Source organism: Capricornis sumatraensis, chromosome 14, assembly GCF_032405125.1.
Source record: "Capricornis sumatraensis isolate serow.1 chromosome 14, serow.2, whole genome shotgun sequence".
Classification (NCBI taxonomy): domain Eukaryota; kingdom Metazoa; phylum Chordata; class Mammalia; order Artiodactyla; family Bovidae; genus Capricornis; species Capricornis sumatraensis.
The window spans coordinates 77,854,077-77,880,486 of record NC_091082.1 but is presented as its reverse complement, the minus strand read 5'-3'; the positions used below and the strand labels follow the sequence as shown (position 1 = coordinate 77,880,486).

The following is a 26,410-nucleotide window of genomic DNA, read 5'->3' as shown; positions in this document are numbered from 1 at the left end:
GAGCACAGAGTTTTAGCCACTGGACCCCCAGGGAAGTCCCTGGGGCCGTTTTCTTTTCAGGAAAGCCCAGAGAGTTTTATTAACCTCTTCAAAGTGTGAACTCTTCATGAATTAAGGACATTAACACATGGCTCCCACTATCCACAGGGCCACGTGGACGTTTTCATTCTCTTCCTTCAGGCTGAGAAGGCGTCTCTGTGATGCTCCTGAGTTGAGCCTCCAGGGGCTCAAACTCTGCTGATTCTGTTTTCCGGTTCCTGAAAAGTGGACACCATTCAGACTCCTCACCCCCCATCTAGACCCCTGAAAACACACAGTTGATGAATAAAGATAGCACAGCTAACACTTGAAGAGCCCTGTGCGCTGAGCCTCAAGTTGCCTGCTTTTTACATTAGGTCATATAATCCTCACCGCCAGCCTGGAAGGTCTGAAGTAAATGATATTCTTTCTTATTTTATCAAGAAGGACCTGGAGGCTTAGAGAGGTGGGGGCAGCTTGCCCAGGGTCCCCAGCAGTTAGGTGAGAAAGCAGGGACTCGTAATTACCCCGCAAGGAGCCTGCCTGGTTTGCGGTCCGTTGGCCTGTTGGGGGCGTGGGCGGCCGGAGGCTGACCCAGCCTGAGCCCCCCGCCAGCTGTCCCAGACGGCAGGGTGGGCTGCAGCCAGATGACCTCATCCTCTCGGCCGTCCCCAGCTGGGGTTTGGGGAATGTGGCCGCGGCTCCTGCACTCCATCTCAGCGGGGCTGAGGTAAGCGGGCAGCTGTTTTGAAAAGCCTTTGGGCGCCACTGGGCTTGCTATTCTGAGGACCAGCTGCCCCCTGACTCCCACCCCCGGCATCCGGCTCTTGCGGGCTCCGTTGGGCTTGGGGGAATTGAAATCACTTGGTGGTCGGCCCCGAAAGCTGACTCAGAACCAAGTGGCTCTGGGTTCCTCAGGGCTTTGGCCAAGGGATGTCCCTCTGGGGATCCCTCAGGTGGCCGGTGACTCTGTGGGGCGTTTTGCGGCCAGCTTTTCTACTAACTAGGTACCAACCCCGCTCTTCTGTGTCGATGGGTGCCCGTGGCTTCGTGAACTGTGCCATTGCCCTTTTTGGTGCGTGTCCCACCTCCCGCTTTGTACCTGGCCCAGAGCTCGGAACACGGGAGGTGCAAAAGAAACAGTTGTCCACGTCTCCCCTGCTTCCTCACTTCTGTATGAAAGCTCTGGCACTTTCTTAAACAGAATTCTGGGTGTGGGTAGATCCGTGGATGTTACTGCAAAAAAAAAAAAAAAAAAAACAGGGACAAGCTTCCCCGTGTTTGCTAGGGCAGAAACACAAGGACACGCTTCGTATTTTGACCCCCTGGGGGGTTGTGGGGAGGGCCATGTAAACAGATGTTCAGATGGGAACATTTTGCTCCCAAAAATGACTCTCCATGGCAGGAATGTGATTAGAGTTGATGTGTCGTAAGCAAAATGTTTGCAGCACAGCTGTGTGAGCGTGTGCACTCCCAGTCTCACATTTTCTTTTTCTCTGAAACACACACATACACACACACACACACACACATTGCACCTTGGCTGTGAATAGGATGTGTGGCTAGTTCTTTTTTAAATAAAAGCAATGGAAGGTGTAGAAGTTCGAAGAACCTCCAGCTTCAGGCCCAGAGGCCCTGCGCCCTCCAGCTTGGATGTAGGGCCTGAGCCTGCAGAGCTGGGGGCAGAACCGGGGACCTTCGTGGGTCAAGTCTGGCTTTGGTGTCCACAGGCTGTCCAGCTCTGCCCCCAGGTCTCTTCACCAGTGGCTTCCCCTCTCTCAGCTAAGTCCCCAGGGTGTCCCTTTCCCTGTTTTCTTCGAGAGTGGAACTAATCTGACCTGCGGCCCCTTCTGCTCCTCCCTAAGCGACCCAGGCCTCCTCTCCTGCTGGAGCTGCCAGCCCACATGGGCTGGGGGGCCCTATCCCAGCATCTCCCCACCAGAGAGGCCAAGGTTAGGAGGAAAGTAAAGGAGAAACGGCCCCCTTTCTTCCCAGGAATGACTGGATTAGAAACACTTGCTTATTTTCGCTCTTGGCCTGGTCGGCGGGGTGGCTCAGAGCTGAGTGCCGTCTCAGCTCTAAGCTCCTAAGAAGAGGCACTTAGCTCCCACTTCCCTGTCCTGGGCGCTTTTGCTCCCTTCTCTTCCTGGCGGAGGGTAAGACCTTCAGACACTCAGTGTTGACCTAGAGGCAGATTAGGAAGTGCAGGGGAGACTGGCCGCCAGGAGGGGTCAAACGGTAAGGTGGCTCCTGAGTTGGAAGGGGTGCCCTTCCCTGGGAAGAGCTGAGACAAGAGGGGCATCTTTACGAGTCTGCTCGGGGCTGGACCCAGGGAAGGGGCACCACGGGCAGTGCAGGGGCTGGTGCGGAGGAGAAACGCTAGCTGCAGCGCCATGTTGCCTCCCTTCAGGGCACCATCATCTTGTACTCAGAGGTGCCCTGGAGAAGAATGCAGGTTACCCCAGCCACGCAGAAAAGTGTCATTGTGCAATCGAAGTGTGAGGATTAATGGAGCGCCTTGAAACGTCCCAGCCTGGGAGGGGAGGGCAGGACACTACAGGGCATGGTCCTTGGCCTCAAGAAGAGCGGAGGCTCCTGTGGGTAGACAGGCCGTGTTCACGCAACACACAGAGAGCCATAGGGAGCCCTTGCGATGACCCAGGGCAGGCTGTGTGCCAAGGGGACACAGAGGACGTCGGCAGGGGACTGACTGGTCTGGGGAGACCTTATCCTGGAGGCACCAGCTGAATGGGTGCCCGGGGCAGAGTGGCCAGCTGAGCTTGGGAGCAGCTCTGTGGTGGTCCTGACCCTTGGTCCACCGTGAGGCACTGGGCCCCACGGCATCTCCTTGATACGACCATCTCTCTCTACTTCTCTGCAGCCTTCAGTACCCCAGGTTCCAAACTACAGGCTGTCAATGACGATCCCAGACTGGCTCCAGGCGATCCAGAACTACATGAAGACACTACAGTATCCTTCCAACCGGGGTCAGAGGAGAAGACCCAGCCAAGGGGCTGGGCATGGTGATCGCAAGTCTGATGGCCTGTCTGTTTGCAGATGGTCAGCAAATGCGGTGTGAGGTTGATGAGGCCGCGGATGGAGGGACGCCGTGATGTGAGAGTCTAGGAGTGACACTGTGATGCTCAGACCCTCTCCCTTTAAGCAGGGTGTGGGCCAGCCGGCAAGGGGTGGCCAGGCAGTGGCGGGCAGTGCCCGCCCCTGCTCCTCTTTCTCTCTCCCCCCTCCCTCTCAGTCATCCTTGGCTCCTTCCATCTCTCCTCCTGTGCCAGCTTCCTTTTCTCTCTTCCCTCTAGTCTTCTGCTTCCTTTTCTTTCCTCTCTCTTTTCGGCCTGATCCTGACCACGCGTCATCAGCAAGAAGCCCATCCGGTGCTGCCTTTCATGCCTGGTGCTCTTGCTCTGCTTTGCACGAGTAAGTGAGGCTCTAGGCTGGGGTCCCCTCCACTTTGTGGGAGTTTGAAGAAGAGCCAAGGAGCCTTGTGGTTCCCGGCTGGGTGCAGACCAGGCAGCCGTGGCTCTCTTTTCTTCTCTGACCTAAGGAGTGTCTGCAGTCAGGATTAGATCAGTTCTGAGCACCTGCGTGAGCTACGGTGTAAGAACCAAGGGGGCAGGGTGAGATGGTCCCCTTGCCGTGGCTGGTGCTTTATCCAGGATAGGGGTCAGACGGGAGCCGGGCTGAGAGCGATGTCAGTGAGCGGGAGGGGCTGTCTGCCCGAGTGAGTCAGGGAGCATCTTGGCTCAGCCAGCATCGGGCTCCCTGCTGCCATCCTGGCCCCCAGCACATGGTCCATGAGGTCAGTCCTCTGCTCACCTCTGTCCTTCCTCCCTAGAGACAGAGAGCTTAGCAGAGAGGATTTCATGGGGCCCTGCACACATGTCCCACCTGCCCCGGAAGAGGCCTCCCCTCCCTGCTACGGGCAAGAAGCTTTCCTGTGGACTTGTGTGTTTGCCCTGAAGGGAAGGGTGCTAGCAGATGAGAATGGCCCCTTGTTTGGGTGACCCCTCTCAGTCCCCTCACAGACTGTGAACTCCTTGCGTGGTATTTTCCCAGTAGAATCCTAAAGTAATATTAGGGATAGAAGATAGCACCAGCCTCCAAGGCTCAGGCTGACAGCCCAGGGAAGGCTGTCTGATTCAGTGCTGATCACCGAACTGGGAACTCGCGTGGGGAGCTCCCTGTGACCCAGAAGCATAAGCTCTTGCCAGAGTCAACCTGGAACCCCAAGAGCTGAGCCTTCCTGGATGTGACTGACTCCTCACAGACCATTCCAGAAGGTGATGGAAATTAGAACTTAGAATTGCCCACCCCACTTCTACTTGGGGCTTCCCTGACAGGTAAAGAAGCTGCCTGCGATGCAGGAGACACAGGACGCTTGGATTTGATCCCTGAGTCGGGAAGGTCCCCCGGAGGAGGAAATGGCAACCCACTCCAGTATTCTTGCCTGGGAAATCCCATGGACAGAGGAGCCTGGTGGGCCACAGTCCTTAGGGTCACAAAGAGTCGGACACAACTGAGCCGCTAAGCAGGTCCCTTCTACTTAGGACAGGGTCTTCACAAGGATCGTCTGGCTGGAGATTAAAGAGGATAAGCCTGGGGAGAAATGCATTCTGGGGGCACGTTTGCATGTGCTTTACATATAACTGCTCTTTCTCCCATAAACCCTGCAGCACACTCTCAGTCCTGAAGGATTTGCTTTGTCATTTTTCTCTTCGCTGACCCGTTGTGATGGTCACTGACCTGGATCAGTGACTGCAGAGAGGGCCAGAGAAGCGAAGACACGCCCCACGCTGCCAGGACCAGGTTCCGAGTCACCTGACCGTTGGAGCGTCTTCTCGGTTCTACCCTCTGACCAGCCTTTTATTTTGCAGTTCCACGGGCCTTCCTAGTGCTTTGTCCTGGAGGCAAGGACTGGTGCTAGGGTAAGGGGACCGCTTGGGGCCAGCCCTGACTGTGCAGGTTCTCAGCTGGGGATGCAAAAGGGTGAATCCTGCCTTCCCTTCTGTCAGCCTCACAGCCTTGGCCAACAGGAGTGCTGGCCTCGCACAGGATTCTGGGAAGTGAAGTTTCCAGTCCTGAGCTCTGTTGTGTGGGGTGCAGCCTTCTGTGGGTGAGGGTGAGGTCTCTCTCTCTCTCTGAAGTCAGCTGTTTACTGGAAGTTCTCCTCCCCAGCCCACTTTCAGGGCTGATAACTGTAAGGGACTAAGAAAGGATGGTCAGGTAATTTTTTCTTAATTATTATTTTATTATAGGTTTGTCTCACTCTATGCACTAGATGTATAAACTAGCTATAAACTCGGGGGGAAATCTGGGCATATAAATAGAACTTTTGCCAATTGCATTCTACTTTTACATTCTTCCCTGGTGGCTAAAGAAAGGTAAAGAAAGTGAAAAAGTGAAAGTCGCTCAGTCATGTCCAGCTCTTTGCGACCCCATGAACTTTATAGTCCATAGGATTCTCCAGGCCAGAATGCTGGAGTGGGTTGCTGTTCCCTTCTCCAGGGGATCTTCCCAACCCAGGGATCGAACCTGGGTCTCCTCCCGGGTCTCATGCAGGAGAATGAACCACCGCCTGAACCACCAGGGAAGCCCAGAAGGTAAAGAATCTGCCCGCAATGCAGGAGACCTGGGTTGATCCTTGGGTCAGGAAGATCCCCTGGAGAAGGGAACAGCAAACCGCTCCAGTATTCTGGCCTGGAGAATTCCATGAACAGAGGAGTCTGGCAGGTTACAGTCCATGGGGTCGCAAAGAGTTGGACACAGCTAAGCGACTAACACTTTAAATATAACAGGAATCTCACTGTTTGAATGAAATCTTTGGTAAAGTGAAAAACTATTTCACAATGAGACTGCGGAGCCCTTTATCTTCCTATTACCTCCAGGGTTTTGTATATTGTATTTTTAAAAGCTGAGCGGGCCTTTATTGTTACGGATTATTCTTATGGCTCATGCTGGTGATTTCCCAACAGCTGAGTCTCTTAAAATCATCCCCTGGCACCCCCCAAACCTCCAAGCCATCAGTCCCAGATGGGGTGACTGAATAACATCCAGGGCCTGAAATCCGAATCGCCAGAGGTGGAGCCCAGAACCTCCTTATCACAGACTCTCTCGGAGGTTGTTAAACACGCTCGTGTCCTAGGGGGCCAAGTGCGTCTTTGTCAAGACAGGAATCCCAGCCCTTCTTGGGAGGGTGTGCAATGCCTTGAGGTGATCATTGCCTCCCTCTGCAGCTGCCTGTACCATTGTAGGGGCATGCATCTAACCTCATACTCCACTCCTGGGCTACAGGTTCAGGCTTCACTGGCACTTTCCCAATATGCACTTTTTCTGTAGGATTTTGTTGGAGGCAAAAAAAAGAAACAGAAAGTAACTTTTCTTTAGGTTCAGAAAAAATCAAGATCCAGTGTCAAGAAAGCCTGCTATCAGAGAATCTTCCGTCCCCTTCAGAATGAGCTGATGTGGGCTTCCAGGTCTCTGAAACCTTGTGGGCAACCAGCTAAACCCCTGTCGGGTAGTGGTGTCAGTCTCCTCAGATTTAATAATCCATGCCAAGTGTCAGTCAGACGGGACATGGAAGAGATGTCTCCGCAGTAAACGCTGCTGCAGTCAGTATGCTCTTGAGAAACTGCTGCCTCCCATGTATCACCCTTCCGTCCTTCCGTCCATCCAGCCAGCCATCAACCTACCCTTCTGTCTGCAGCCAGCCAGCCAACCATTCATTCATCCATCCACCTATCCTGTCTTCTGGTTTTTAGTATTTATTTTATGATTTTTTTGGCTGTGTCTGGTCTTAGTTTTGGCCACAGGATCTTTGGCTGTGGCATGTTGGATCTAAGAATATCCAGGAAAGTCCCATCTAACCACTCTTCTGTCAACCCCATTCTTCTTTCCTTCCTTGCATCCACCCACTTATCCATCCATCCGTCCACCCAGCTATTCACTTATCCCTCATATTTAATAATTTTTGCTAACTGGAATATGTTGGACTTGTGCCATGCTTCAGGGTGATACAAAGATGGCAGAGAAACAGTCCCAGCGCTCAAAGAGATTGTAGTTTAGTAGGTGAATGAAGACATGTAGTCAACAAAACAAAATACAGAGCATATTGAAAAGAGCTAGTCTGAAGTTCCAGGGTGCTTTGGGGCCTCCAGGGCAGGTCAGTGAGGAGGAAGACGCTGTTGGTGATATTCTGGCTACTGGACACCTGGAAAGCCCTGACTCCCTCATCCCTTCGAGAAATCAAGCTTAGTTTCCTCTGTTGGATTACTGGGGCCTTTGGAGTTTTCTGTCACTTTCCCTTTACATGCTTCACACAGATACAATCATACAGGGACCCAGTTCTTTGAAATTAGGAAGATGAGACCGCTGAGTGGGTAAGTGGTGCATGGTCTATGGACCAGGAGACTGTGCTTCTGTCTAAGAGCTGTCATCTTTCTCTCCTACTCTTGGTCCTTTATCCCAGTGCTCAAACATTCTGGTCCGTAAGGGGTGAGGGTGGGGCTGCCCCAGGACCAGGGTGGAGGTGAGACTGAGTTCTGAGCCACTCTGGACAGCCAAGCTCAGTGGTGGAGACTAACCCAGGGATGGGGGAGGCGTTTGAAATTTGTTTTCTGTGGCCTTTTTCACTTGCTCCCTTGTAACATCCCTTGTCCTGGGTTAGTAGGAGGGTACTGTGGATAAGGGGCACTAACCTCACAAAGGGTTTCCCAGGTGGCGCTGGTGGTAAAGAACCCCGCCTACCAATGCAGGAGACCTGGGTTCGATCCCTGGTTTGGGAAGATCCCCTGAAAGAGGGCATGGCAACCCACTCCAGTATTCTTGCCTGGAGAATCCCCATGGACAGAGAGAGGAGCCGGGTGGGTTACAGTCCATGGGATCGCAAAGAGTCGAACATGACTGAAGTGACTTAGCATGCATGCATGCAACCTCCCAAAACTACCTCTTGGAGAGGGGAGTGGAGAATTTCGGAATTTTGGTTCTGCCAAGTACTTTGCCAGCCTCCTGCAAGGCCAGTTCTCCCCTTTTCCTCCGTATTCCTGCATGCTGGGCCTAGCGTGGAGACCTGTGGGTTGACACACAGACCAACTGCATAATTAAAGGAACCTGAGATCCTTCCTTGTGCTCTACCCTACAGGTTAATGGAAACAGCTAAAGAAATGACTCGGGAGTCCCTGCCTATCAAATGCCTTGAAGCTGTCATCCTGGGCATGTATCCTTTAAGGAATGTGAGTTTAAATGTGCTCTGTAGATGGTAGCATCACTCTGGGCTGGTTGTGCCTTTCGCATCCTAGGTCCTCAGAGATGATGCTGGTCATCTGCGTGGAGGAAATTGTCAAGTTCCGCTGGTGCTTCTCATGAACTTTCACCATCTGGACTTGAACCAAATCAGAGCTTGGCTGCTCGGCCATCTTCAGTGTAACCTGTGAGCTGAAGCCTGCTTCGAGGCCGGCTCCCAAGCCAGACCACATTCATCACGAGGAGAAGTCTAGCTTCGGGGGGACTACCGAGAGCGTGTGTGTCATTATTTTTTTTGCATTTACCTGGCATTGCAACAGGAAGGACACGCCCATGGGATTACTCAGACCCACCTGCAGGAAGAATTAGTGGACTGTGGAGGGGCAGTCCATGCAGTGTAGTGTCCTGACCCTACAGGACATAAGGCTGAAACCAGGGTCTGGACTCTTCACACTTCCCATTCCATTTTCCACTAGGCGCCTGGCTCCTCAGCCTGAGGGGAAATACAGTCCAGAATAATCGTGATGACCCTTGACTTCTTAGTGGTGGCGGCAGAAGAACCTGATCTGGTAGAAAAGCAGAGAAAGTCCCCATCCTGGGACGGACGGCTTGGGTGAACCAACCAAGGGAATGCAGCCAGGCGTGAGCTCGAGAGGTGGCCCCAGGTCAGGACAGTAGGTCCTTGAGTGCCGTGCTGAGAAGGGTGACTTTTTCCAAAGAGAGTGAGCAGCCCCGCCGAAATCTCTGGAGTTGAGACAGGACATGATGAGCGTGCACACTGGAGAGACAGTTCTTGGGGTGGACGGAAGGGCAGGTGGGGAAGGTGAGACTGCATCTGCGAAGCCAGTGAGGAGCCGTTCCCTGAGGGGGATGGTGGTGCTTGAGCCATGGCCTTGGCCATGGGGATGGCTTTGAGGGGACAGTTTCAGAAGCTCTCAGGGACCGAGAATTAGCTGGTGTTGATGCAGAAGGAAGTCCATGAGTACAGATTTCTGGATCAGTTGACCATCTGTGGAAGGTGGGTGAGAGGAAGATGAGAGACTCGAGCGCAGACCTGAATTCAGACGTAGCCATGAAGGTCGAGGAGGGGAGTTGGACGTGTCTTCAGCCCCATGCGGGGACTCATATGTGCAGAGCTAGAGAGAGGCTATGACTCTGCATTTCTGGTTTGGCAAATTGAGTGATCAGATAGTAATGCCCTGTCCACAGGGAGGACTGACAGGAGGGTCAGAGTTACGGGGAGGTGAGTTCCGATCTGGTCATGTTGAATTTGAGGTGCCTATGGGGTGTCGGGTCGTGTATTAGACTGTGGCGCTCAGGAGGAGGGTCCTCGCTGGAAACAGAAACTTGCAGGTGGGCGTTCGGGGTGGCCGTGGTTTCAGGGATGACACCCAGGGTTTTCTGCTCTAGTTGGACACAAGGAGCCCGTGACAGAGCCTGAGGAGGGCGGTTAAGAGAAGTGCAAAGGAAACCAGGAGAGAGAGGAGACTCGGAAGTCACAGGAGGCTTCAGACTGGGGACGGTAGGCTGGGTCTGGTCCGTTTTACGGGCCCCCGAACATCTTCATGGGGAAGGGAACTTTGCCCCTCTCGTCTGCAGACCGCTGTCTGGCCGGATCTGAAACTCGACTGTCCACAGGTGCCCAGGCTCGCCCCTGAAGAATGGGAACTTGGGTCTCGTGGAGGCCCTTGCCCACCCCTCCAAGTCATACCTCCCCGCTGCTCCCCACTAGGGAGATGGACACGTCTGGGAGCCCAGCAGGAAGGCAGGGGTGGGAGGTGGGGAACAGCAGATGGCTCCAGGCCCCACCCTTTGGAGGCAGGAGTCCACACAGCTGTTGGGCAGAGCCTCCTGTAAGTTTAATGGGCAAACAGTTGTCGGGGAGTTGCTGGTGGTGGGTGAAGGAGCCCCTCGCTGTGGGCGCCAGCTGCCTCCAGACCCTGTGCTGGTGGGGGTCGCAGGGCCCATGGACGGAGGTCATCTGGCGTCACACCGCAGTCCTGTACGCGGTAGGTTTGTCGCCGTGAAATTGCATCAGTCCAAGTGGAAATTAGCTTAGGTTCCTGGAGTTGCTTAAAACCCTCGGGGCTGGGGGGCTGTACCTGTGGCCAGCCCCTGGGCCTGTCCGGATCAGAGGCAGCCTGCTCTGGCTCTCTTTTGTTCTTACCGATGTGTCATTTTGGAGAAGTGGAGGGAGGGTGGAGAAATACTGCCAAACTCAGGGAAATTTGACTCCCGCATAGACAAGAGACACAGAGCTGGATTCTAAAAGCGACGGCCTCTTTGTCTTTGCTCCGTCAGCATCCCTGTGGCCTGCTTTCCTCCCGGGCACAGCCAAGGGCCAACTCGGGTCGTCCGTCTGCCTCCCACGGGTCCTTCGCAGGTCCTGGGGGATGAGGGATGCGTTGATGACTCTGAAATAGGTCGACTCGGCTGCTTCTTGGAACTCTGTGTCCGTCAGCTTGTCCTTATTTTCCTCCTGTTTGACGTGAGCGTGGAGTTCAGGATTCATTCGTGATGGGCCACTTCTTTTGATCTTGGTTTTGTGATCGTGCTGGAGAGAGCAAGCCTTGGGGGGTCATGGCACTTCTTTCGGGGGGGGCCCATTGGCTCTGCTGGGGCTTAATCCTGGGGCTCAAGTGTAGGGTTTCTCCAGTAACAGCTGTATTATCAGAGGCAGAGGGGGAATCGCCCCAGCAGGCTGGGTGCTGGGCCGAACCTCCCTAGGCTGGGGGCACTGCTGCTCTTTTCCCAAGAAAAGCTCAGGCTACTTCCCAGTCCTCATCCAGACCTTCTAGTCCCCTCCCTCTCGGTTCACAGAGACTCCAGGTCCCATTGATTGCTGGAGTGATGGAGCAGTTCTGAATGAGTGATGACTCGTCACAGGATGGGCTGGCTAGTGGTCCCTCCAGTCACTCCCCACTCTCTCTTCTCCCCTTGACTGACTGCTTGTCCCATAGGAATCCTGGTGTGGTCACACCGAGGCCTCTTCTCTGCTTTCCCTGAGGTGGCTGGGATTCCTCTCTCTTAGCACGGATTGCACTGGGGTGGGTTTTTTCAGTTTTACTGAGATAACATTGACTTAGAGCACTGTGTAAGTTTAAAATGTACACTGTAATGACTTGACATATATATTGCAAACACAGGGTTTCTAAGAATTGTAGTGACATATTCGCAACTTCAGTTCAGTCGCTCAGTCGTGTCCGACTCTTTGCGACCTCATAGACTGCAGCAGGCCAGGCTTCCCTGTCCATCACCAACTCCCGGAGCTTGCTCAAGCTCATGTTCATCGAGTCGGTGATGCCATCCAGCCACCTCATCCTCTGTTGTCCCCTTCTCCTCCTGAGCTCAGTCTTTCCCAGCATCAGGGTCTTTTCTAATGTGTCAGCTCTTCCCATCAGGTGGCCAAAGTATTGGAGCTTCAGCTTCAGCATCAGTCCTTCCAGTGAATATTCAGGACTGATTTCCTTTAGGATGGACTGGTTTACATTTACCATTTTTAACTATACAGTTCAGTAGCATGGAGGACATTCACGCTGTTATACGGCCATCACCACTGTCCATCTCCACCACCTCCTCTTTGCAACTGAAATGCTAAGACCATTAAGCAGGGTCCCCAGCCCCTAACAACCACCATCCTACTTTACGTCTCTATTACGAGTTCGACTCCTCCCGATACCTCATAAAGTTGAATCATACAGTATTTGTCCTTTTCTGACTGGTTTATTTCACATACATTAATTTCCTCAAGTTTCTTTTCCTGTTGTAGCATATGCTAGAATTTCCTTCCTTTTTAAGGCTGAACTATTCCATTGTATGTATGTACCGCACATTGTTTATCCATTCACCGCTTGAATAGACCCTTTGGTTATTTCCACTTTTTGGCTCTTGTGAAGAATGCTGCTGTGACTTTGGTATGCAAGTATCTGTTGGAGTCCTCGCTTTTGCTTCTCTTGGGTGTGTACCTGAAGTACGGTTGCGGGGTCATATGGTAATTCTGTGTTTAATTTGCTTGAAGAACTGCCATGCTGATGGTATTGTGTCCTTTTTTTTTCTCCCAGCCACATCATGTAGCATGGGGATTTTCCCCAGCTGGGGATCAAACCCTTGCCCCTGGAAGGAGAAGCATGGAGTCTTAGCCCCTGCACCACCAGGGAAGCCGCAGTGTTGCGTCCATCATGTTGAGTCTGTCTCTCTGTCAGACTTTCAGGGAAGAGCTGTGTACTTCATCTTTGACTCCACAGCCCTACCTAGCAGTCTGTCTGGCATAGGAAGTAGCGTTTGTTACACTGACTTAACTGAGGAGTGCCCTTGTTCCAGCCCCAGAGAACTCACCCCAGAAAGCAGGGAAGCATTTATGTAAGAGGACCCAGAAGGATGTGATTTCACTCCCTTACTGCCAGTTAACCTCACGTGATAAAGTGAAGAGAAAGCAGGTAACCATTTTTATAGAGAGGAGCCATCTGTGATTCAATTGAGGTCAGATGACTTCTTCCTTCTAAGGGTACCTGGATTAGCTCTAACCCCTGTGCTGTCCTTTTTTTTCTAAAATTACTTTAATTTGAAATTTTTTAATATAATTTTAAAGGCTACTTTCCATTTACAGTCACTACAAAATATTGTCTCCCTTCCCAGTGCCGTATAGTACACTCTTGAGCCGGTCTTACACCCAGCAGCTTGTTCCTCCCCACTTCCCATCCCCGTGTTGCCCCTTCCCCCGGCTGGTACCTACTAGTTTCTTTTCTGTACCTGTGAGTCTTGCTTCTTTTTTGTTATGTTTACTGGTATGTTGTGGTTTTTGGATTCCACATGTAGGTGATATCCAGTGTTTGTCTTTCTCTGTCGAGTGCATTCCCTCGAAGCTTAAGGAGATGTATCCTCACAACGTAAGGTTCATCCTTTCAGCAGGCATTAACCAGACATTTCTGTGTGCTCGGCCTGTGGGAGGCCCAGGATGCAAAGTGCAACTCCTGCCCTTGTAAGATACGAACACTTACACACAGTGCTGGGCGAATAAGCGCCAGGGGCTCTGGGGGCTCTTGCAGGGGATGCAGGGGATTTCATCCACACCCAGGAAGGTCAGGGAAGGTATCACAACCAGGAAGTGAGGCTCTTCCAGTCAGGGTGTGGCCTGTGTAAAAGCGAGAAAGTCCGTAGCATCCTTACCACTCATGATTCTTGGGAGACCCCAAAGATCTCTGCCAGGTTTAAATCCCTGGCCTGCAAGAAGCCAAAAAAAGAAGTTATACTAAAATAGGGACCTGAGGTCGTGTACAGTGGGTATAGTGGTTTATTTTTGCACGTTTCATAGGTCGCTTTGGTCTCATAGCTTTGTAATGTGTGTGTGTGTTGTTCAGTCACTAAGTCATGTCTGACTCTGCGATGCCATGGACTGTAGCCCACCAGGCTCCTCTGTCCTCCACTGTCTCCCAGAGTTTGCTCAAATTCATGTTCGTTGAGTTGGTGATACTATAATCATCTCATCCTCTGCTCCCCCCTTCTCCTTTTGCATTTAATCTTTCCCAGCATCAGAGTCTTTTCCAATGAGTCAGATGTAATCTAAAGGTCATTTAAGATTTTCAGTTATATTTGACTTCATATTCTGGGGGAACACATGTGCTGAGGGCAGTGGGCATAGATCTGTGGACTCTTTATGGTCTTGGGGTGTATTCTGCAAAAATGTCATGGGTCGGGAATTCCCCGGCGGTCCAGGGGTTACGATTCTGCGCTTTCGCTGCCAAGGGTGCTGGTTCAATTCCTGGTTGGGGAACTAAGATCCTGCAAGCTGTGCAGCCACAAAAAAAAAAAAAGTTTTTACAGATCAGATCAGCTGTAGGTCAGTGTGTGGGAGAGATGAGACGGTACAGAGGATGGTGAGCAGGGGTTGAATCATGGCAGACTTTGTGGAGGGATTTGGACTAAGTCCTGGAGAAGGTGAGAGACACTGAAAACTTCAGTAAAAGAAGGACATGTGCTTCATTTTGGCTTCAATAGGTCATTCTGGCCACCGTGTAGAAAGTGAATTGGAGCAGAGATAAGAAACAGTGAAGACAAGTTCCCAGAGAGTAGAGAACTGTACCCACTAACCAAGTATTAACACTTAGCATGCACAAGCCAGCTTCCTAGGTGGCACCACTGGTAAAGAACCCGCCTGCCAGTGCAGGTAGCTGTAACAGACATGGGTTTGATCCCTGGGTCAGGAAGATCCCCTGGAGGAGGGCATGGCAACCCACTCCAGTATTCTTGCCTGGAGAATCCCATGGACAGAGGAGCCAGGCAGGCTACGGTCCATGGGGTGGGTGGCAAAGAGTCGGACACGACTGAAGCGACTTAGCGTGCATGCATGCACCATGTTAAGAGCCTGGCTTGTTACTTACTTTAGCAAAGGCCTGGTGACACCAGCAGTTTTCAGCAGAGAGTATCTGGATTTTTAGTGTCTCTCTTCAGAAGAGCTGGATCTGTGAGGCACCATAGCCACACCAGGACTGTCCAGAGACTTGGATATAGACCTGAGGATGTGGTGCCTCTTGTCCAGTGTTGCAGCATTTGGAGTCTGTGGGGCAGTTACTTGAAGCTGTGCGCTGTGGAGTTGCTGAGCCCAAACTGAGTTAATAGAGACTGGATGGCTCGATCCCAGTGAGCCAGTCCGTAGAGAGGGCTGAGCTCTGTCCCAGGTGGTCTGGGGACTGAGGGGAGCCCGGGGGTCGGGTGTTGCAGGCAGCTCTCCGGTGGTACCCACGGCTGCTGGCATGGGTGTGCCAGGGCCAGTGAGAGGAGCAGGCGAGGTGCAGGTGTGACGCGTCCCAACACCATCCTGTCCCTTCCCTTTCCATCAGTTGCTCTGGGTCTTTTCCGTCTCCACTGCCTTGCCTTGATTCTGGTCATCATTTCTCCCCGCACCGTATCGGAGGCCTTTGATTCCTGGTCTGCCCCACATACCCGAGTCAGAATTAATAACTGAGACATCATTCCAGTGGCATAAACCGACTTTTAATAGCTCGTCATCACCTGTAGAGCACCAAGTAAAGAAAAAGTACCTTGTGGTGGTTGTGCCTGTATTTATTTAATTACTAAGGAAGAAAAGAACTCTTCACTCTTTGTCCCATAAAATTTGGTTTGGTGTGCAGCAGATAGCAGGTATCTCAAAGATAGTGAGTAAATCCTTTATAAGAGGATTGATCTGGAAAGATGAGGTCTGGGTCTGCTCAGAGGCAGAGGAGTGGATCCCCTGGCCATGTGGGAGTGCAAGTTCTGGTATCTTCAAGGCCTCTTTTCTCTTCCTTGACTCAGATTGTCTTAAGATACTTAACGAACGGACAGCCTTCCATCGAGCGATTCCCCATCAGCTTTAAAACCTACTTCTCAGGAAACTACTTTCACCACGTTGTGCTGGGGATTTATTGCAACGGCCGCTATGGCTCGCTGGGCATGAGCCGAAGGGCTGAGCTGATGGACAAGCCATTGACCTTTCGGACTCTGAGTGACCTCATCTTTGACTTTGAAGACTCCTACAAGAAGTATCTTCACACAGTCAAGAAGGTCAAGATCGGACTGTATGTCCCCCACGAGCCTCATAGCTTCCAGCCCATCGAGTGGAAGCAGCTGGTCCTCAATGTCTCAAAAATGTTGAGGGCTGACATAAGGAAGGAGCTGGAGAAATACGCCAGGGACATGAGGATGAAGGTGAGTGCAGGGGAGGCAGATAAGGGATGCAAGACCCTTCTTTCATTTTCCCTCTCTCTTTCTCTCTGTCTCTCTCTCTTGCCACGTGCCCTGTGTTTCTGAGATGGCCAACAGTTTCTCGCAGTTATCTTGCTTATTAGCCTCCCTTTTAAATAATTTTGGGGACTTCCATGACAGTCCAGTGGTTAAGACTTCAAGCTTCCACTGCAGAGAGCACAAGTTCAATTCCTGGTCAGGGAACTAAAATTCCACATGCCACGTGGTGTGGCCAAAAAAATATAATAATAATAAATTTGTAAAGGATTTTGTAAGGCAGTTGCAGAGAAAGAGAGCGAGCCCAGCAGTTAGGCAAAAAAAAGGAAATTTATTAGAGGGAACAGAGAGGGTGACTGGCTCTTAAGGAGAACCAGCGTTCTCCCTTTCTGATGGAGTCCTTCTTATATCCCACCACTGAAAAATTCTCTGAAGGGGTGGTCGCATAGCCAGAGGTCTGGAATCTGGTGGTCTCGCAGCTTTGAGAAGATAGGCGCCCGTGAGATAACAGGATGCCATTTGGGCAATTTCGTCTCACAGATCACTGTGATTTATTATTTGTTTGCCAGGTCGACATAACGAGCCATCTTATCAATGAGACCCCATGTGGGCCTTATCAGATTTGATTTTTGATATGGACAATTTAAGTTTCTTTGCAGTTACTACTTTAAAAACCAGAGCTAAAGTCCATGTGAGTGTTGCAGCTGAAGCAAAGTCTTGGCCTGTAGTTCCTTCTGTGAGTTCATCGAAACTGTTCATCACTGTATACTAAGGCTCCAGTTTTGTTCTGTTTTGTCCTAGTAATAAGAGCGGGCAATCATCTCAGTTTCCCTGAGACTGAGGGCTTTTCAAGGACATGAAATTTGGAGCATTTAAAGCCAAGAAAGGAACTTCCCTGGTGGTTCAGGGGCTAAGAATCTGCCTGCCAGTGCAGGAAACATGGGTTCAATTCCTGGTCTGGGAAGATTCCAAGTCTGTGCCCCACAGCTACTGAGCCTCAGCTCTAGAGCCCGGGAGCCTCCACTGCCGAGACCCGGGCGCCCTAGAGCCGGAGCTCTGCAGCACGAGAAGCCCCTGCACGGAGAAGCCCACACACTGCGACTGGAAGGTGGCAACTTCCCTGCTTGCTCCAGCTAGAGAAAGCCAGCACGCAGCACAAATAAATGGATAAATAATGAAATGATTTTAAAAAAGTTAGAAAAGCCAAGGAAGTCGCAGGCAAACCAGGATGAGTGGGTCACCCTGCTGCATAATTTACCAGATTATACCGAGTCATGTTTTATCTCGGGTTTGCTTTGTGAGTTGCAAAGCCCTTGGCATAAAATTCTGACCTGGTGTCACAATAGCAAACAAAGGAGCAGACGTCCTGCCGTAGTTTCATAAGCGCCCACGTCACTGCCAAGGGGATAGGACGCCTGCTTGTCCTTGCCCCTCCGGGCCTTGTGGAGTCACTGAGGGCTGTGTCTACACCGAGGCCCACAGGAGAAAGTGATGATGCCAAATTTAGGCTTGGTTGTGGTTAGCACCTGAGGACTCATCATCTTCTCTTGGTAGCACTTGCAAGAATGGAGATTTTTTTTTTTTCCTAGCCACACCATGAGCATGTGGGATCTTAGCTCCCTGACCAGGGATCGAACCTGGGCCCACTGCAGTGAACGTGTGGGGTTCTGACCACTGGACCACCCGGGAATTCCCTGGAATGGAGATTCTTGATCCTTTGAACCCACTCTGTGCAAGCATATGGGCTTCCTGGGTGGTACTAGCAACTAAGAACCTGCCTGCCAATGCAGGAGATGTCAGATGCAAGAGAAGAGGGTTCGATCCCTGGAGGAGGGCACGGCAACCCACTGCAGTATTCTTGCCTGGAGAATCTCATGGACAGAGGAGCCTGGTGGCCTACCGTCCATAGGGTCGCAAAGAATCGGACACGACTGAAGCGACTTAGCACGCATGCACATGTGTGTGGGGTGGAAGGATCCAGGGAAGAACAAACTGGCTTCTGGGGCAACATGGATGGGACTTTGTCTTCACAAGAGGGAAATTTACTGAGCAACCAAACAGCCCCAGGAGGCTGAGGCACTGGGCTGTCTGATACGGGGGAAGGGGCACAGGGTCATCCTGTCATCCTCCGAGCAGTGGCCCCTCTGCTTCTTGTGGTGACTTCGTGACACCAGGTCAGAATTTTATGCCCCAGGGCTTTGCAACTCACAAAGCAAACCCGGGATAAAACGTGACTCCGTGTAATCTGATAAATTATACAGCAGGGTGACCCACTCATCCTGGTTTGCCCAAGACTTTCTTGGCTTTTCTTTTTCTGACTTTTTAAATAATTTCATTATTTATTTCTTTATTTTTGGTTGTGCTGGGTCTTTGTTGCTTCACTCCAGCTTTCTCTAGTTGCAGCAAGGTGCCTCATGAGAGAGGCACCTGGGTGGCTCAGACCTCCTCTCAGAAGTCTTCCAGCCCAGGGCCTTGGGCAGCATGGGATGACGAGTGGGCAGGGCTGGGATGCTGGGCTTTAGGAAGGCACGGGGAGGGTCCCTGGGGAGCCAGCGCGGTGACTCCTCCTATCTCCTCCAGATCCTGAAACCTGCAAGTGCCCGCTCTCCAACCCAAGTGAGAAGCCGAGGGAAATCCTTGTCCCCCCGCAGGAGGCAGGCAAGCCCCCCGAGACGCCTCGGCAGGCGAGACAAGTCGTGAGTAGTACCCTCCCCTCCCCACCGCCACTCCCCACCTCAAAGCCCAGCACATATACTCGTGGGGTTGTCCTGGGCTTGGCATTCGAACCAAATGGTGATTTCCAAGAGATGGGCCTCTTGCATGGGGGACATCTCTGACAGCAAAGGTCCCCCATGCACGTCACCCCCCCAGTGCTCTCACCTTCCTGACGGTCAGATGTAGAGACAGCTGGAGGGATAAGCCCCAGATGGTGTGAGATGGAGAAGAGCCTGGAAGGAGCCCTGGGCTTAGAGTTAGGAAGCCTGGGTCTGGAGCCAGCTCAGCTGCTTAGGGAGCTGTGGGGCCTTAAACGTGTCATGCAACCTTTCTGGGCTCACGTTCTCTCACCCCAAAATTGAGACCGTTAGAAGGGATGAACTTGCCTGTTAATAGAACCTTAGCCCTCTGTGCCCAGTAGAAAGTGCAATTGCCCTCTGTGGATGGCATCAGAAACAACGCTTGGCCTCTCCTCTCTCCTTGGCTGGCTGTATCCTCCTCTGTTTTAGCCTCGAAGCTGGTGACTCCTCGCTTCCTTCTTAGATCAAAGTGATCCACTTAAGAAATGACAGTTGGAGATGCTGAGGCTGCCCAAAGTAGCCAGTGATAATCCCCCGGCAAATACGTGGGCCATAAGTACTCTGGGAAAAAAAAATACTGCCTTGATGAATACCAGTGGCCTGCTGTGTCTGTCACACGGGTTCTCCCCATGCGGGGACCCGGGGGTCCGGGGCACAGGGGCCCCAGCACGCGCGCCCATTCACCTTGCAGCCTGGGCAAATGCTTGGGGGCGTCTTAGTTTCCTTGTGCATCAAAGAGGATCAGAATGCTTTTCTTGCCTATCTCACAAGGTGCTGTAAGCTCAGGTTAGAAGATGTGCTAAGAGCGATTTGTGGATGCTGAACTGTGTTACACAGTAGGTTGTTGTTGTCACAGCATTCCTGTAGTGCGAGGAGAGAGTTTCACAGTTTGCTTTTCAGAGGAAGGAACCAGGGCACAAAAGATTCTGTGCTGTGTCGTGTAACTGGCCAGCGACAGAACTGGGGCTGGAACCCGGCCTCTTGACTCTGGGAAGGTGGTTGGGGAGGAGAGCGTTGCTGCGGTTTGGGGAAGAAGAGGACAGGATGAAGTACTGTCATTTCCAGGGAAGTTTTCCTGTTCATCTCTGTTCCGCCTCCCACTGCCAGTCCCAGGCTTCTGCACCAGCAGCCGGGAAGGTCTTGGGACCGGAGCCCAGGGTTTCAAAGGGGAGGAATGACCAACTGGGAGGGGTGGGTGCTCCTATCACTGAAGGTCAGAGTGGTTTCTTTTTCTAAAAAGTTTTAATTGGAGGATAATTGCTTTACAATATTGTGTTGGCTACTGCCATGCAACAACGTGAATCAGCCATAAGGATATGTGTCCCCTTCTTCTTGAACCTTCCCCCTCACCCCCCTCTCACCCCATCCCACCCCTCTGGGTTGTCACAGAGTGGGACATGTTGAATTCCCTGTGTTATACAGTAACTCCCGGTGGTTTCAATGTAGGTTTGTCCTTTTAGGGAGCAGGGTGGCTTTAGACCTATCATACATGGCCTCTGACCCTATTCCTGCCCCTGATGCTGGGCAGCACCCTTGATCCTGATGCTCGCCCTGTCTGTCCTCTCCGATTCAAGCAGCCATTCATTACTGTCACTGAACAAAGCAGCTGTGCTCTCAGAGGACTAGGGACCTGGAAGCCCTTCCCAGAGGGTCACTGGGCAGAGTGTAAGGGGCCCCACCCAAAACGGAAATCTATCTGGTGACCCCTGGACTGAGGGAGGGTAGCCTTTAATCTGCTTGGTTATCCTGACTGCCCGTGGAGGCCTGAGTCCTCTCCTGAGGAGCTCTCAACTCTTCAGCAAACGTTGCACGGTCCATAAAGTCTTGCTCTACCCTTGAGACTCTGGCATCCAGGGCCCAGGAAACCCTAGGTGTTCTATCTGCTTGGATTTTTGCACAGGATGGCCGTTGTTGGTTTTTAAGGCAATTCCTGTTGGGATCATTTTACTTGGATCCACAGGAGCTTTGCAGTCCAAGGCAGATTACATTTTTAACTGCAAAAATTTACTGTGATTGCCCAGGGATGGTAAAGCCCATACAATCTTAGAAGCTGGTTGTAGAGACAGAAGTTGGGAAGACAAGCGGCTGGTGATGGTCGTGGTGTTGGTGCTAGTTTGAGTGGAAGAAGAAGGGAGTTTGAATTTGGACCATAGGCTTTGAGGTGCTTCTTAGGCATCAGAGGTGGGGGTTAAGTGGAACGTCAAAGAAGCTGCTGAAAATGCAGATATCGAGTTCAAGGGTGTTGGGGAATAGAGATCCTGCTTTTAGAGCTGTCTACTTAGAAGGGACAGTTGAAACAACAGCTGGATCAGTTTGCCAGGAAAGAAAGCAGAAAGAGAGTGGAAAAGAAGAAGTCATGTCAGGGTCCTGAGTGTGCGAGAAGACAACCCAGCATAGGAGATGGGGAAGAAATAGACAGTGGGAGAAAGGGCCGGCCTGAAGGCATCTGCCTGTGCGCACCAAGGACAGCGCGGAAGGGCTTAGGGGCGCTGAGGCGGCAGAAGGTGATACCATATATCACGTGGCTCTGATGCTGCTGTGAGGGAGCCCGAGTTATCTGGTGCGAGTGGGGAAGAGGCTTATCAGTACAGAGTGGAAAATGGGCACATGGGGCCCAGCTGAGGAGAGATGGAAGCATCGTATAACCTTGTTCACGGGGCCTCCCTGCGGCTCAGACGGTAAAGAATCTGCTTGCAATGCAGGAGACCTGGGTTCTATCCTTGGGTCGGGAAGATCCCCTGGAGAAGGGAATGGCTACCTCACTCCCAGTATCCTTTCCTGGAGAATTCCATGGACAGGCTCCTCTGTCCATAGGGTCACAAAGACTCGGACATGAGTGAGCGACTTTCACTTTAATGCTTGAGCACTAGGAGGAGGGTTTGTTAACACAGATTGCCCGGCCCCAACCCCAGCGGTTCTGATGCTGCAGATCTGGGCCGGGGCCTGAGAAGGTGCCCTTCTAACGAGTCCCCGGTGACCCTGGTGCTGCTGGTCTAGGGATGCCACCTGGAGAGCCAGCGTCTGGTCAGTCATTGTGGGAGAACCGATTTGGGGCTTGACCTTCAAAATATAACAGAACGTCAAGTCTCAAAGGTCCTGGGTCTGCTGCGAGGGGCAGGTGAGGCCATCGAGCGTGGATCAGGGACTCAGCCCCGCCTAGTCCTGCCTGGGCCCCTGGGTAATGAGGTTGCTGTTGTGAAGTCAGAGGGTGTGGCCCTGGCATGGCCCTGTGGTTGGGCCCCACTGAAGTCACCCTGGGAGGAACCCGATGGATCCTTCTCCTGGGGGCCAGAGAGAGAAGTCCCGACCTCAGTCATTGCCCAGGCCATGCCCCTGCCCTCGTCTCCGGCTACTCTGTCACGCAGCCAAGGCAAGCGAGCATGCCGGCGCCTGCAGCGGACAGCTGTTAGATTGCCACGGATGCGAGTACAGAGCCACCCTCGAGTGTCAGGGCCCCCTGCCCTCCCCCGCCTGCCCTCCCGAGGCCTGGGAGTGGGCCTGGGAATGGGGAGGAAGACTGGGTAGAGGGCAGTAGTCATCGAGAGGTCAGGAAGGAAGACCTGTGGGGAAGTGCGGTTCAAGTCCATCACCCCTCTTCATTCCCTGAACTGGTTCCAGCTCCAGCCAGGCAGGCCCCAGGAGCACAGAGGTGATGGCTCTTGGTTCAGTGGAAATGTAGACGTTTCCAAAATGATGAAGAGGGGCTGCAACCAGCCTCAAATCCCCTGAGACTCATGAACCCTCCTGGGAGCCCCTTTTCCTGGGCCGAGCCCTGACTCCCAGGGGTCTTCATAAACTCTTCCCTAGGGCCAGAATTTTGGGGGCGGTGGTTCTGGCCCACACCCAGGATCAGGTGGCCTTGGTTGCTTGACCAGCCAGGGAGCCCAGGCGGCCTGTGGGTTCCTGTGGACACTCTGACGTGAGCAAGTCCAGGAAGACCATGGTGATTCTTGGTGGTGGAAGCTCCCGCAGATCCTTTTCTCTGCTCCCGGCGATTGGAGGCCAGGAGAGGAATCTGTGGGGCAAGCGTCTTGGCTCGAGTTTCACAGTGGATGGAGGCATCACAAGGGCTTCCCAGGTAGCGCTAGTGGTAAAGAACCTGCCCGCCAATGCAAGAGAGAGACACAGGTTCGATCCTTAGGTCGGGAAGATCTCCTGGAGGAGGGCACAGCAACCCACTCCAGTATTCTTGCCAGGAGAATCCTATGGACAGAGGAACCTGGCGGGCTACCATCCATGGAGTCTCAAAGAGTCGGACACAACTTAGCACGCACACATGGAGACGTTACAAGGATGGCAGCGTCTCTTCCAGGGTTCCTCCTTAACCCTGACTTCCGGATTGCAGGGTGGGATGAGGGATGACGGGGCCCCCATGCAAGAAGAGAGGGAAGAGAGATGCAGGAGATGAGAGTAACATGAAGGCTGTGGTTGCTGGGGACCACGAGATGCACCGAGCACCAAGCTCCTCCCTCCCTCTCCAGATCCCAGCTTCCGCCAGTGCAACAGACTGGGACCCAGGACAGCCTGGTTCCTAGAGGTGTGTCTGGAGAAAAGCAGCTTCCCAGCCTCTACCCATGGCCTTCCCCAAGCAGGCTTTTCTCCAGGTAATCTGGCTTTTGGGCGAGGAAACGAGAAAGTGACAACTGTGGTTATGATCCAGTAACAAACTCCAGACCTCTTAGTGCGTAGCATGACTGGGACCAGGAAGGGTTTGGTGACGGTTCAGTCAGTTCAGTTCAGTTCAGTTCAGTCACTCAGTCGTGTCCGACTCCTTGCGACCCCATGAATCACAAAACGCCAGGCCTCCCTGTCCATCACCAACTCCCGGAGTTCACTCAAACTCACGTCCATCGAGTCAGTGATGCCATCCAGCCATCTCATCCTCTGTCGTCCCCTTCTCCTCCTGCCCCTAATCCCTCCCAGCATCAGGGTCTTTTCCAGTGAGTCAACTCTTCGCATGAGGTGGCCAAAGTACTGGAGTTTCAGCTTTAGCATCAGTCCTTCCAAAGAACACCCAGGACTGAGCTCCTTTAGGATGGACTGGTTGGACCTCCTTGCAGTCCAAGGGACTCTCAAGAGTCCCCTCCAACACCACAGTTCAAAAGCATCAATTCTTCTGTGCTCAGCTTTCTTCACAGTCCAACTCTCACATCCATACGTGACCACTGGAAAAACCATAGCCTTGGTAGATACACCTTGGTTGGCAAAGTAATGTCTCAGCTGGTGACTCTTATTATGTTGTTATTTCAGCGTTACTTAAGGCCGCCAAGTCATTTCTAAATGTGGCGGGTGCCGCTGTGAAGCTGGGGAGTGGCCCCAAAAGGGAAGAGTTACCATAACAGCCAGGAGGCTCCTCAGCTGTGGGATCCCAGCCCGTCTGTGCGTGTGGATAATTTTAGTGGTTTTGTGTCCCCCGCCCACCCCCCTCTTGCATCTGGGGCTCCTTCCAGCCCTGCATTCCTCGCCATTTTTGCACTTGTCTGAATAATCCTTCTCGAAAGGAGCATCAGTGTCACTGGGTTGACAAGACAGTCAGCTGAGTGGGAGGGCAGACGGCAGTGACTCCATTGGTGTCAGGTGAGACAGAGTTCCTTCTAGAGAGAAACGGACTCCCACCCCCTTCCCTCCGCCCAACAGTCCTTCCGCCTCCTCTCTGCTCCTCTGGGAGTGTTTAAAGAACCTTCCACTGAACAGTCAGGTTGTTTCCTGTGGTTCGTAAACAGAGCTTGCTATGTAGGTGGGAAAGGCCTCCGGTGAACTTAAAACCAGCTCCTTCAGGACAGTGGGCCTCAGGCTCACTGAGATTCTCAACAGGGGCCAGGGCCCCCCCTGGGGGAGACGGGTTAGAAGTGCAGCAGAACGGGAGGGTTTATAATGATGCTGCTGCCCATGAGTGCCTGGGGGCCCAGAGGGTGAATGTCCTGCAAAGCTCAGGACCATTCCCGCCCCCCAGTAAAGAACCAGTCCACCTAAAATGCCCCCACTGAGAACCCCGAATGCTCCCTGGAGTCCTTGCCATCTCTGACAGTCCCCAGGTCTCAGCTTCCTGATCCATGGCCTGAACTTGAGAGAGTGGTGGTGAGTGGACAGTGGTTTTCTGGCTGGGCTGTGTGTGTTCCCATGAAGGCAGCTCCTGCCAATTCGAGTGACCCCGAGAACATGCTTCTGAACTGGGGCAAGAGTCCCTCAGGGTCCATGGGAACACCTCTCCCCCATCTGGCTTCGTTGCTCCCTCGGTCTCTTCCCCTCTCTTCTTTGCTGCTCATGACTTTTTCTTCCCTTTGTCTTCCTTTTTGGTTTCCCTTCTTTGTCATCCATCTCGAGGGCGATCCGTGGCTCCGCCGGGCTCTGCTCGCCCCGTGGAGACCCTCAGGGTCACAGAGGTTCCTCAGCCCAGTGAGGTCTCCTTCCACTGCTGGGCCACAGTCAGACGAGGGAACTCCTGCCCCATTCTGTCGCCAGGCTGATGAAGGTGCCTCCAGAGCCCTAAGTCATTTCTAAGTGATGTCATAATGAAGAGAGCAGCGGTTCAGGTCCCTGGTCTAACCACATGGAAGCTATTTTGAATGGGCCCCAAGAAGTCATTCTCTTTAGATCCCAAGTGAGGAAATCTCCCCGGGCAGGGGTGGGGGGTGGTTGGAAAGGGGAGAATGTCCTTCACACGGAACGTAGAGGAGGTGCAGAGAGGGAGCGAGAACTCGGAAGGATATGAAGGGAGAAGTCAAACCTCCCGGATGAGGAGGGGTTTCTTCCCAGGCGCCCAGAGAAGGAAGTTTCCAACTCAGAGGCCCGCCCTGCTTCATCCCTCGGGGGATTTCATGGTGGTCCAGGGTGCCCAGAGATGCTTGAACAAACCAAAATGAAGTGATGGGCCTTATCAAGAAGGACCACCTCTGGCAGAGTGAGCCAGGAGCCTCCAGAGCTGACAATTGAAGATAGTTACGCAGGGCTGGGGTTCCTCGGGGGCTTTCTGCCGCAGAAAGGAGAGGTGAGGTCAGAGCCGGGAAGCGGTGCCTGGGACTGTCAGCGGCCTTGGCTCCTGGTCTCCAGCCAGAGCCTCCTGCCTGGGCAGGGCTTGAAAGAAAGGACAGGGGGCTGGAGCTCTCTCCAGAGCCGCATCCCTCTTGGCTCAGGCCTGTCTGATCACAAGCAGCCTCAGCTGTCTTCCCTGTCAGCTGCCAGCAGTGGTGCCTGTGGTCCTGGGAAGTGAGGAATGTCAGAAGCAGGGTGGGCTTTGAATGAAGGTGACAGGTGGGAGGGAGCCCCCCTCAGTGTTCCTCCCCGAGGCGTACAGGCCGTGAGTCCTTGATCGAGTCTGGCCTGGCCTGACTCCTGCCCAGCTAGATGGGAGCAGAGGGCCTTGGGTCTCCCTGAACTTGTGAATGCTGGGCTGATGCCACCCCTGATTTAATCTGTTCCACCCCCTTAACATGGAGGAGAAAACAGCAACCCACTCCAGTCCTCGTGCCTGGAAAATCACATGAACAGAGAAAGCTGGCAGGCGGTAGTCCCCGGGGTCACAGAAGAGCTGGACACGACTGAGGGCGCTCGCGCACACCCGCACACACACACACACACCCTTAACACTAAGGACTGAAAGATTTAACATTGCACTGTTGCGATACATC

At 52.8% G+C, this 26,410-nt stretch overlaps 1 protein-coding gene across 2 annotated transcripts in view; it reads left to right on the top strand.

Annotated features, from left to right (window-relative positions):
* The window catches only part of VASH2 (vasohibin 2), a 37,397-nt gene that overhangs the window by 5,698 nt on the left and 5,289 nt on the right, over window positions 1–26,410 (top strand). The window contains exons 2-6 of one of the 2 annotated variants that reach the window (XM_068986425.1): window positions 2,900–2,988; window positions 7,353–7,409; window positions 8,171–8,245; window positions 15,573–15,954; window positions 18,568–18,683. In XM_068986425.1, coding sequence (XP_068842526.1) covers window positions 2,900–2,988; window positions 7,353–7,409; window positions 8,171–8,245; window positions 15,573–15,954; window positions 18,568–18,683 — 719 coding nt within the window. The remainder of the gene's footprint in view (window positions 1–2,899; window positions 2,989–7,352; window positions 7,410–8,170; window positions 8,246–15,572; window positions 15,955–18,567; window positions 18,684–26,410) is intronic. The other variant, XM_068986426.1, reaches the window with a different exon arrangement.